Source organism: Melanaphis sacchari, unplaced genomic scaffold (genome assembly GCF_002803265.2).
Source record: "Melanaphis sacchari strain LSU unplaced genomic scaffold, SCAv2.0 Contig4_pilon_pilon, whole genome shotgun sequence".
NCBI lineage: Eukaryota > Metazoa > Arthropoda > Insecta > Hemiptera > Aphididae > Melanaphis > Melanaphis sacchari.
The window spans coordinates 1,784,212-1,797,130 of record NW_020271335.1 but is presented as its reverse complement, the minus strand read 5'-3'; the positions used below and the strand labels follow the sequence as shown (position 1 = coordinate 1,797,130).

At 22.6% G+C, this 12,919-nt stretch overlaps 1 protein-coding gene across 2 annotated transcripts; it reads right to left on the bottom strand.

Moving 5' to 3' along the window:
* Positions 1-2,874: 2,874 nt before the first annotated feature.
* Positions 2,875-11,621, bottom strand: LOC112598793 (beta-glucuronidase-like). 2 transcript variants are annotated; one of them, XM_025345411.1, is made up of 14 exons: positions 11,371-11,620; positions 10,028-10,282; positions 9,731-9,957; positions 9,351-9,533; positions 8,301-8,476; positions 8,059-8,204; positions 7,599-7,789; positions 7,378-7,515; positions 6,427-6,599; positions 6,105-6,248; positions 5,814-5,898; positions 5,427-5,603; positions 3,168-3,309; positions 2,875-3,105 (listed from the first exon to the last, which is right to left on the bottom strand). In XM_025345411.1, the coding sequence occupies exons 3-14, from the start codon at positions 9,953-9,955 to the stop codon at positions 2,945-2,947; spliced, it is 1,941 nt and encodes a 646-aa protein (XP_025201196.1). In that variant the 5' UTR covers positions 9,956-9,957; positions 10,028-10,282; positions 11,371-11,620; the 3' UTR covers positions 2,875-2,944. The 2 variants fall into 2 exon arrangements, with proteins under 2 accessions (XP_025201196.1, XP_025201195.1); XM_025345410.1 differs by lacking the exon at positions 10,028-10,282 and having other exon boundaries at positions 11,371-11,621.
* Between the last annotated feature and the right edge of the window lie 1,298 nt (positions 11,622-12,919).

The following is a 12,919-nucleotide window of genomic DNA, read 5'->3' as shown; positions in this document are numbered from 1 at the left end:
GATTTATTTTTAAAACCAGACATTTACTTTTTTTTTTTTTAAGGAGGAGGGGCAGGTGCTTTTTAAAAAACTACTATTAGAATCGTAGACGATTAAGCCTTAATAAATATAATCCTAGAAAATCTAATGCCCGTTTACTTAAATTGTTCTAATTGATCAATAAATAACAATAACATATTCTGTTTGGTAAATTAAAAATATACAGACAAAATTGAGTGCACGCCTACGTATTAAAACACCATATAAAATATCTTTAAGACACTTTACATGGGCGTGAATTTCAAATAAAAGTCTTGGAATATAGGCTTAAGTACTTAAAACGTAATTTAAAGTACTTCCGTTACTTACATAGTAAAACAAAAAAATTAAATTAAAACAATATAGAAAGAATTTTTAAATTTAATACCAAAAATATTATCCAGAGTTTCATCGTTCCGTTACTGTTCTGTACATTTTATGTGATAAACAAATCTTAAAGTAATCATATGATTTTTATGATAACGGATATACAAATACACATAAAATAATTAATTTCTTTAAAAGGAATTTATACACTTAATAGTAAATAATCTATAGTATTATTAATAACTAAAAGAAGAAAAAAATTAGAATCGGAGTATTTTTTGAATGGAGTGATTTGTATTTTTATGTTTGTTATCAGTTTATAACTTTTTGGAGCATTAAAAAAAAAGTTCAGATAGATCGGAAAGTCACTGAATTCAACCAGGAGGGCTAAATAAAATTTAAAAAGATTAAGTTTAACATTTAATTGTTTTAATTTATTTTAACAGATTTTGGACTAGTAAAAGTTTAAAAATTTAGTAGGTCAGTTATACTTTTTACGGCTTTGAGTACAATTTTAAAAAATAAAAATATTTCAATCTTCAATTTTGAGTATAGTTTCTGAAAGCAACTTGAATCTAGTTTGTACTTTGGAGAGAAATATACATATAAATATTTTTTAGACTTTTCTTAATAATCGGAAAAAAACGAAAATATTTAATATAAATATTTATTATAAATTCTTAGAAAAATTTATTTTTTATTTTTTTGCAATTTAAAAAAGATTAACTGCGGTGAATACTTAAAATTTTTATCAAATATTTAAATTATAGTATTTTAGACATGATATCATTTTTTAAATATTTTGGCTGTTTTTAATGATAATTATATTAAAATATTATAAATTTGAAATTTTTGACTTTCAAGTAAAATAAAATGTTTGTTTTTTCAGTTTATTAAAATAATACTTGAAAATTAAATTCAAGGTAATTTATAAGTTGTTTATAAAACATATAAAATATTGAGAATATATTATAGTCTTAATAAAAGTTTTGGTTTCTTTTATTAAGCATTTGAAAATTTTAACAAAATTCGTTAAAAATTACGAATATATTTATAAATAATTTTGTAGTTAAACAAATACACAATTTTCAGTTTTAATGACAAAGGTCTTAAGATGTTATACAAGTTTTCTCAACAATAAGTTGTTCTTACTTAAATTTAAAACTATCGAAAATATATACGTATAAATCATAGGGATTTGGAACTTTTCATTATTATGTGTATTGTATATTATAATAACCGCTCTACTGACTACTATACAGTAAATGTCTAATGAATAACTGAAATGGATGTATTCAATTATTCGTGTTCTATAATAAATAGGTAATCATTACATTTATTGCCCTAAAAAAATGTGAGATACAAAAAACACATTCACACACACACCTTATAAAATCAATATTTCCTTGGTTTTATTCAAAATTTAAAATTGAATGTTTTGTACATTTTTAACATTAATTTAAATTATTTTAACAAGTCTAAAACTTCAAATGATTTAAAAAAAAAAAAGTGTTTCAATTTATCTTTAATATTTATCTTCACATCTTTTATATCAGTATATTGTGAAAAAATTATGAAAATTTTTGTATTAAATTTTCAAACTTTTATATTGATATTACTCCGCTCAGATTCTAAAATATTTAAAATAAGTTTAAGCTATAATTTATACTATAATCTTATTTACGTGGTGTTATGATACGTATATTGTATACTAATAGAAAAATAAATTACCTATAGTAATATAAATATATTATAAAATAGTCTTAGCAATAGATGCTGTCATACCGTTTCCGCTCTGAATCGTTTTTTATATTCAATGATTAATCATTGAATTAAAATTGTATACATCCATTACAGTAATTTACTCAATGAAGAGGTGTGGTGGTACATTTGAAACCTACTAAATAGCAGAATGACTTATTAGTTTTTATGCTCCACAACTACCACATATTGGTTCACTACTCTGCTCATCAATATTTAAAATACTATTATAACTAATTAACTAATATCTTTGAAATTCGATTTTTATGTATTGAAATACATCGAAAAGTATATTATTGTTAGAAGTAAGAAATAATAGTATGTTATCATTCAAAAAGAAAAAAAAAACTTTTAAAAATAAAAACTATAATTTATTTCCCAAACATTTATTTTTTAATGACTTGTAAAAATAATAGTTTTATAATAGTTAAAATGTTTTAAAATAAAAAGTGTAGACACTCAAAATCACCTTGTAGGTACTTAAATTTATTTCTTGAAATCGATTTCTGTGAAACTGAATTTCAATCAAAGATATAAATTACATCAAAGTCCACCTATAGCTTATAGAATTAGTTCCCTAAGTTTTTTGTATAATATAATAATAATAATAATAAAAAGTTTTACATATTGATAATTATGTTAGAAGGTTATTTTAAAACCAAATATTTATTTGTCATTTGAATGTTTAATATTTTTTTGTGTACAATATACAAACCTACAAATAAACCTATAAATACCTACGTGTTAAGTAGTTTATCTAATAAATTATTACACAATACATTTTAGAGAAAAAAAAATGATACAACATAATATATTATCATTTTTGTTATATAATTACTTATGCGCCTGTAATCAACTTATTCACACCTAAAGATTGATTTTTCCATGCAAAGTTGCTTTTAAATGTATTAAAACGTTCTTTTACTACATATGCAGCCATCTTGGGTTGTCTTTCTCTGGTAAATAATCCTTTTACACACAACCCCGGTCTTATATACTCTAATAAATAAAAAATATTGTTAAATAACTAGTATAGAAATAAGATTTTAAAATTTGTTTACCTTGTGGTGTTTTAAAATCGGCAAAATTCCATATCATTTCTCCAAGGATTGGAATTCCATTAGCTATTAATGAATCAAAAGTTTTAAAATATTCTTGAAGCAGAGTAACGTGATAATCTTCACTCCACATAGTTTCTGGCAGCTTAAATTATATAGTATTAATAAAAATATGTATTATTTTGAATTTTCAGAGTGATATGATAATTTTTAACATTAATAGAAAATACTTATGATTATCTTAAATTAGATATTTTATCTAGAATATTTTTCTATATAATTTTAAAAATCTATTGATTTTTTTTAAATAATTATTTGAATTTATTACTTATGAATTTTGATTCATTTTAAATTTTTACAATATTTTTCACAAATTATTCAAATGCAATTAAAATTTTCAAAAATACATAACAATTATTTATTTATTAACGTTGAAATTTTTCAATAAAAAAAAAAAAAATTAAATTGACGGTTTAAACTAGGGGTGTTCAACCCGCGGCCCACGGAAGATATTGATGCGGCCCTCACTTCAATTTAAAAACCATAAATTAATTGTAAATAATACATTGATATTACGAGAAAAAATCATTAAAAAAATATAAAACTACAAAATATTAAAAATAAAATAAAATATAATAGTGTATGAAAGTATTATCTTTATTGGGTTCGATAGCTATATTACGAATGTCAAGCACACATAGGAATGGGCACTTTCCTGGGAAAATAAAATCATAAACATATCTGGAAAAAGTTTCTGGGGATATTCCCCATGTCAGAAAAGTGTAGAAAAAGTTTGTTTTAATAAAATTATCTTTTCTATTGACTTTTTATGACGTTTTTTAATAGTAAAACCTCAAATTCTATATTATTATAAATTTAGAAATATTTTATTTTTGTTGTTTATAACTATTCAAACAAAATAAAAATCTACATGATATTATTTATCTTCTTGTTAAACTGAATAATTTCTCAAACTTAAATTATAATATAATACAAGTAACAAGTAACACTAAATATTTTAATACAGTATTTTTAAACTTTTTTTTTTTTGTGTGCCGCACACATTAATTATCGATACGGGTGATCAGTCAATCAACTCCAGCCGATTTCGATAAAATATTATACTGTTTTAAATTATTATAAATAAATACGTTTTTCCTTGTAATTATAATTAAAATGCAATAACTTGTAAAAAAAATTTTAGTAATTATTTTCTGTGGTAAAATTACAAAAAAATGTATTGTTAACTATTGTATTATAATTTTATCACTAAATTTGAATGTATAATTATTAGAATGTATGTGGCCCACAACAACTTCTACTCATATGATGTGGAAATGTGGCTCAGTCTTCAAAAAAGGTTGGACACCCTTGGTTTAAACATTAAAAGAAAAATTGGGTAATAATTAGGAATCTCACGCGCCACTATTATTTTTCTTCATATCCCTCAAGAATGCATTAAATATAAATATGATATTATAATTAATAATATATTAAAATATATGTAATATTTTTAGAAAAGATTAATTCAAATTATTTTTTATTATTTATATAAAAAAAAAAAAATACTTATAATAATATAAATAAAATATGAAACACGCTCAGAAATAGAATTATAAATTAAATTATTCATTTTATTATAATACTATTTAGGGTGACTCGCCAAGAATCCATTTTTCCATTAATAATTTATTTATTCAAATTCTGATCTTTAGAATTGTCAAATTATTGAGATTTTTTTATACTACTTAAGAAATATCCTGTGGTGATATAAACTTTTATTTTTCAAATGAGAACAATATTTTTTCCAATAAATTATTTAGTAGACAATTTATTAGGCTTTATAATGATTTTATAAGTATATACAATGAATGTAATACACTTATACCTACTGGATCTAGTAATTATATAAACTTGAGCCGTTTTTAAAAATTATAAATGTTGACATATTAAAATTAATTACTTAATTTATCAAATCATCATAGTCTTGTGATATCTTACAAACCCATTATTATGGATCTATTAACTCCATATAATACTCCGTAAGTGGAACAAAAAAATTTCAAGACTTTAAAAATTTAGCCTTAAAGTAGATATATTAAAAACTCCACACGCAATAAATAAATTTAAATTTACGTTATTGAAGAAAAAGTAGAGTGAACACACTCGATTTATTATTCAATATAAAATTAATAATTTTATTTAGTAAAAATCGTATTTTTTCAATTAAAATACTGCAAATATTATTAATAAAACACATACCGAATGAAATCCAGCAATTGCTCCAGCACCATATTCAGTTAATAGTATAGGTTTATTGTATTTTTTTGTAAATGCTTCAAATTCATTGTATATCTGATATTGAATAAGCTCTAAATGACCTGAATCACTATACCAGCTGCTGTAACGGTTTAAAGTTAGAATATCCATGTATTCAATCTATAACATTTTCAATAAATCATAAATGCATTTTTATTTAAATTTATAAAATTTATAAATGTTAAAATGAAAGTTTTAAAATGATTTTAATTTGCTAATAAAAATATGTAAGACATATTTAAGATCATTTAAATACATCACTAAAACATTAATAAATTCAAAACTTGTATTGAATTGTATTTTATTTAATTTAAATTATAGCTATTTTACCGCTTTAGCATTTTGAATTTGTTGACTGTTGACAAAAGTTATTGGTCTTGACGGATCGATATTTCGTACATATTTGTAAAGTTTTCTTTCAAAATAAAATAAATGGTTAACAAATATATTTTTTAGTAAGATTTCTTAAGCAAATAATATTTTCTTTTATAAATGTATAACATGACAAACATTAAGCTATAATATATTAATATGAAAATTGTTGGTACAACTACAAATATCAACTACATTAAAATATGCAATTAAGAAATTTTAGTTCATTAAATAGAACTCAATACTTACCGAAAATACGATACGGATGAATTTACATTGTTATATGGTTCGTTAGCCAATGACCACATAATTACACTTGGATGATTTTTATCACGATTTATGTTTTCTGTCATTACACCTTTATGGAATTTCAATACATCTGGTCCAAATATTCTTTAAACATATTATAATATTAAACAAATTATTCATTTCATTGTCTATTCAATTATCGTTTTATTGTATATGAATATACTATGTAGATTAGCGTTTACTATACTTAATGTACCTATACTTTAAGATTCACTGATTAATTTTAAGTAGGCAAATAATTTTAAAGTGTATTAATACCTACCTTAAGTTACACGCAGCACTTTCCACAATTACTAATATACCTTCTGAATCAGCTTGCTGTAATGTTTCTTCTGCGTAAGGGTAGTGTGATGTACGAAAAGAATTAGCACCTAACCATTTTATTAAATAATAGTCTCTGGCACTTAATGCATCATCATAACCTCTTCCCCGTATCTATAAATATGAAGTAGATAACTGTATTTAAAACACACTTCAATAAACATTAAAAAATCTAAAATTTCTTGAGAAGATTATTATATTTATTAACTAATATCTTATTAGTTATCAAGGAATTTTATGTTATACGTATTTAGAGTCATAAAATCTGTATTTAAAATAGATGTAAAATGTTTAAAATAATCTGTACTCTAAATTTAAGCTTCTTTGTTCAATATAATTTCATTAAAATTGATTCATCAATATACGAGTAGTATGTATTCTTTTTACTCCTATATGAGACTGCTATATTTACTAGGTTATTGTACCTAAATATTAATACTGAATAATACCTACTATTACGATCAAGCAGTTTTAATTTACAACTATTTTTTAAATTACATTTAAACAAATTTTTTTTGATTTTAGTAACGGAGTATTTTCCAATTTTCAAATTTTTCTATGTAAGCCAGATACAAATTGTTTTAAAATTTTCAACTATTTTAATTTCATTATCTATTTAAAATATGTATCTATATTTAATTTAAAGGAATAAAAATTATATTTTTAAGTCATTATTCATAATTATAATTGTGCGTAATATTACATATTTGAAATAACTTAAAAATACAACGTTATAATTGCTTAACTGAAGATTTTCAGCAATTTTAATTACATTAGGTTGGTTACATTTTAGATTTATTTTTAATCTGCTGTTTAAAATTTTTTAAGGTAATTAGTAGTTATTTGTATTCATAACATTTTAATAACTAAGACTTAGTTACTAAGTACTAACTATAGAATCTTCGTGTTTTCCAAATCCTCTTAAATAAATCGGTTCATTATTTAGCAATAATTCTTTTGATGTCCATTGAAGTGTTCTAACACCAATTGGTAAACGATAATAATCACTATTTTCATTATTGGTCTTCACCTAATAGACACCATTCGTTAATTAACTACTATTATTATAGTTTATTGAACTAATATTTATCGATATATTAAATAGAATGATACCTGGAAAGTATATAAGTATGCTATGTGTTTTTTACCAGACATAATTGGCCACCAAGGTATTACATTTGGTATTATTAACTGTCCAGAACACGTATTCGATTCGACTACTGTATTTCGATTAGCATCCAAAAGTGTAATATTACATTCAATAATATTATTTCCACAAATATCAACCTTGTAGTCAACGATTCCTATAAAAGTTTAAATTAATTTTATATGCTTTTAAATATAAATTAATCTATAATAATACATTTAGACTGCATAGGCCATAGAACTTAAATATTTATGACAATAACAATGATCAATGACCTACAAAATACTTGCATGGATATTTATTTTAAAATATTTTACTAACATGAATTGAAATTGAAATTAACAAAATATTAAATTAATTTTAAACTAGTTAATTTTGCACAATTTTAGCATTAACACACATTACTAAATACCAATTAAATTTTACCTTCTGAATTATTTCCAAAATTCGTAAATACAGTAATGTCACAAACGTAAACTTTTGGCGTTGTATATAAATGGACAGCTCTATTTATACCAGAATAATCAAAATAATCAAACTCGTGAGAATATATAGTATAATTTTTTGGATACCTGTTAATATTATTATTAGTAATTTTGTATGATATAATAATCTAGTTAACGATTAAAATTAATTTTTAATTTAGTATTTAGATTAAATTTAATTACTTGTACGTGTTGTTTGGATATGTTGTATACCCCTGTGGTATAGTATCTGGTCTCAGTGTATTATTTACAGCAACGACGATTAGATTAGGTTCACCATATTTAAGAAAATCAGTAGCATTACCAGTAAACGGTAAGTGACCGCCTTCATGATCTACACATATTTGACCATTTAACCACTGTAACCATACATTATATTTTAGCTAATGTGTGTATATATATAAATTAAAATTAAAATGATGTAAGTATTTGTATATTCATACTTTCACAGCATCTTTTTACAAGAAAAAATATTATCTTATATGAACTTCTAATATTTTAAATCTTTTCATAAAAACTAAAGTAATTTTTTCAAGCAACAAAAGAACATAACTGTTTTGATACATTTTTTATGTATATCTATTATTTTTTAAGCTAATTAGTAATTGATACGATATAATAATATATATCAAGTTTAATTTTATAAATCATATTATAAATTATTTATTTAAAAGACTTGTGTTCTTTTATTACATACCATAAATAATTATTTGAATTTAAATGAAAATTTTTGTAAAAAATCAAAATTTTATTTAAGATAAATATTTTTGTTTTAACAATATAATGCGTAATAATGTTTACACATTCAATATTTTTGTTTGAGGATAATTGATGAGTAAAAACTGTATAACTCCTTTTAAAAAAGTGCTATTAACAATGAACCTACCTACATTATATTTTTGAGAAATGCTGTAAATTACACGATAAAATAAATGGCTTTAAAAAGAACATATACTTAAAAAAATGTTCTACAAAAAAAGTGCTATGAACATACAAATACATACTACATCACTATTAATCATGTAATACTTATAATATATTAAAATGTTATTATCAAATATCTAACGTAATGTATAAATTAACTGAAATACACAGATATAGTTTCGTATCTACTCTATATTAGTTAAGAATAGGTTATTTAATAGAGTTTTTAAAATTCATATTGATTATTATTATTATGCAATTATCAAGATTTTTTTAAGCTGAAAATCAACACGAAATTTTAGTATATACCACAATCGATTTGAAATGCACACTGCTAAAACGTAAGAATACATTCAGTTGATCATCAGTCCATCTTTTTGGTACATAGAATTCATATTGATACCATGCCCAACCGACGTAATCTCGTATGGTTGAGTTTGTAGAAACATCATTATAACTAGATGGAACAGGCATTTTCCAATAATCACCAAGCTAAAAAAAACGGTATTATTGTTTACGATGTTTATATATATCTACTCAAATATTAATTATGAAGTATTATAAATTATTTTTGATTTTCCACAAACATTATCATGTTATATTTTATGTACGTGTATATTTGAATCAGTTCTAAAATAAATATTAATCTTCATAATTGTATTATAATTAGTATTTTTACATTGACTTACTGTTTCAAATCTCGTCGCGTACCAATTTTCATCAAACCCAATCATTTGGTTTGATGGTGGAGATATTTTGAAGTTCCATAGGCCATGTAGAGTACGAACTTCGCGACTTTCACTTTCCACCGGATACAAAATATTTGCAGCTAAAGACGGAGCTACTAAATTTACTAGAATTAAAACCACCACGATTTGCAATGGTCTAACCATAGTGAAGTGTGAGCTAAACATATCTGAAACGTTTATTTACATACTTATAAGAATAAGAGTGAATATAAACATTTGTGTTTCGTGGGAACATACCTACGTCTGTATAACCGGTTTAAATGACAGGTGGTTTGACCATAAAATAAAATAGGATTATTGAAAAAAATGGTCGATTTTTATACATCTACACAAAATGAATGCTTGAACAACTGAACTCAGAATTTAAATTTGAATAATAACTACATTCATTTATTCTGTGACAAGCGTATTTATACACTTCCTAATTAAACTCACCCAAATTAAGTTTAATATAAATCTATTTATTCATTCTGAGGTACCGAACTATCTAATCTATACAAAGGAATAAATAATAATAAATTTAGTTTAATCACATCTTTATTAGCATAAAATATATTATATTTTACTTAGCCATTGGGGCATTTAGGTAGTAAGAAAATATAATTATAATCTATCTTGTGATTAGCATATATATTGATGGTAGATTAATGAGTATTTTTTTGTTGGGACAACTTATGAATTCCATCTCTTACAATAACAAAGTATAAATCAAATATTAATGCAATTTATTTATTTATTTTTGTATAAAAAATCTATTTATTTTAAACTCATAAATTGATCAATAAATTTAAGCAACAAAAGAACATAACTGTTTAATACACTTTTTATGTATATCTATTATTTTTTAAGCTAATTAATAATTGATACGATATAATATATATATTAAGTTTAATTTTATAAATCATATTATAAATGATGTATTTAAAGACTTATGTTCTTTTATTACCATAAATAATTATATAAATTTAAATGAAAATTTTTGAAAAAAATCAAAAGTTTATTTAAGATAAATATTTTTGTTTTGACAATATAATGTGTAATAATATTTACAAATTCAATATTTTTGTTCGAGGATAATTGATGAGTAAAAACTGTATAACTTCTTTTAAAAAAGTGCTATTAACAATGAACCTACTAGATAGTATAATATGATTGGAACTTGCAAAATAGTAACTCTCGAAATTTTATGGACTGTTGCAAACCAATGTAAAATAATTCCGTAGAAACTTTTAATAATTATTAATTTAAAAATATATACGAGTATACCTGTTAATAATTAAATTTTTGTTACTTTTTTATGGTTAAGTCATGAAAATTATACAGAAAATAACATGATAGGAAACATTTTTAAAATGTTTTAAATTTATAAGTTTGTACCTATAAAAAAGGTAGGTACTATTACCTACTTATTATAGTACATACCTCAATTAAATTAAATTTTAGTGTACTTATCACAGTAAATACATTATATTATTAATAATAACATTTTAAGTGCATTTTTTGTTATTGATTTTTTAGAACAAACAATAAAAAAAACTATTTAGCATCAACATATGCCTATAAATATAACTAATACTCACTCGAGAAGTAGAACTGCATAAGTATACATAAAGGTGGAATTTTCATCAACTTCAAACGATTGAAAGTTAAAATTATTATATTTTTTTGTAATTTAAATTTTCACAGCATAAAACTATATAAATATAAATTATAGGCACTATATAATACAATATAATATCTACTCAGTAAAATAATTGTGTTCACCGCACACCATTCACGTCTGAGTTTATTAATAAACACAAGTTTTTCGTATTTATATTAACTTTTGTTTTTACGAGTGCGCTTATGAACACTCAATTTAAATCAACTATATAGATACGAATGCAGCTAAAATTGTGAGCGCGCGTGGCGTCGGAAAGACGCGTTTCTATCTTTAGTCTCCTGCCCTTTCAATAGGTACCTACAAATATAATGACTCTTTTTTATACCATCACTTGTTGTTCTTCTAAAATTTAAAAATTAAAACATTGTAAATTTTACTTTGTTAATTTTATTAAAATGTTATTATTTATCTAAAAATGTGAATTTTGCAATATTCATCATATTTTATAGTTTACATAAACATTTAAAGTTAGATTTTTGACAAAATTTGTAAAAATCTCAAAAATTACAAATTATTTTGTAGTTTGTTGTAAAATTTTTATAAAATCTTTGATTTTCATATTTTAGGTTTGAAATTGTAATATAATACTCTTTTTAAGTATTTCATACTAGAACTAAAAAATCTTATAAATAAACAACTAATTTTTTTAGACATCTGAAAAAATTTATATTTGAATAGTTAATTATTTTTTTATAAGTCATTAAAACATTATTTCTGAGGATTCAAAACTTCTACGTATATTATATTATAATAAATTTTACTATACGCAATGACATTTTTGATTTAAGATATTATCTATTTATACTATGAACTTATTTTTACTGTTTTACAATATTTAAATTTTAATTTATGTAAGTTAATAATATAATATGTTATAAATACTAAATATATATATTTATAATAGTTAGATAGTAGATACCTACTTATTTTATAATAAATTCAATATTATCAACATTTTTTTTATTAATTTACTATAAAACTAAAAGTAAAATAGATTATTCTAATAGCTTTATCAAAAACATGATATGAAATATATTTAGTGAAATAGACCAGACTGTCTCTGCTTAACACCTAATGTACAACAGAGCAGCACCCACCTGTCTACATTTTTTTAAATTCATTTTTAAGATTAAGCAGCCTTAATTAATATTAAACTTTAATCAGTGACGCGGTGAGTAATTTTTATTAAAGAAGCCAAGTATACTTTATCCATCCAACTACCCATGATCCACCCATTCACAACAGTATGTACCTATACCAAAACTGCTCATTTCACTCACAACAAATACCATGTGTTAAATATACAAATTGGGTAAAAAAAAAATACATTTTTATCAGGTAGAAATTTGTTTTTGATTTTTTCTACAAAACCACCATGTAACGATGTAAGTATACATTGCATACCTTATAAAAATTTAACATTTAGAAACTTCAATTTTTAAATTTTGATATATTTTGGTATGAAG

Coding starts and splice junctions, on each gene's coding strand:
- LOC112598793 (XM_025345410.1), bottom strand. CDS start 11,416: ATGAAAATTCCACCTTTATGTATACTTATGCAGTTCTACTTCTCGA. Junction 9,534..9,730: donor ACGCGACGAGATTTGAAACA/GTAAGTCAATGT, acceptor CGTTTTTTTTAG/CTTGGTGATTATTGGAAAAT. Junction 8,205..8,300: donor TATCCAAACAACACGTACAA/GTAATTAAATTT, acceptor TAATATTAACAG/GTATCCAAAAAATTATACTA.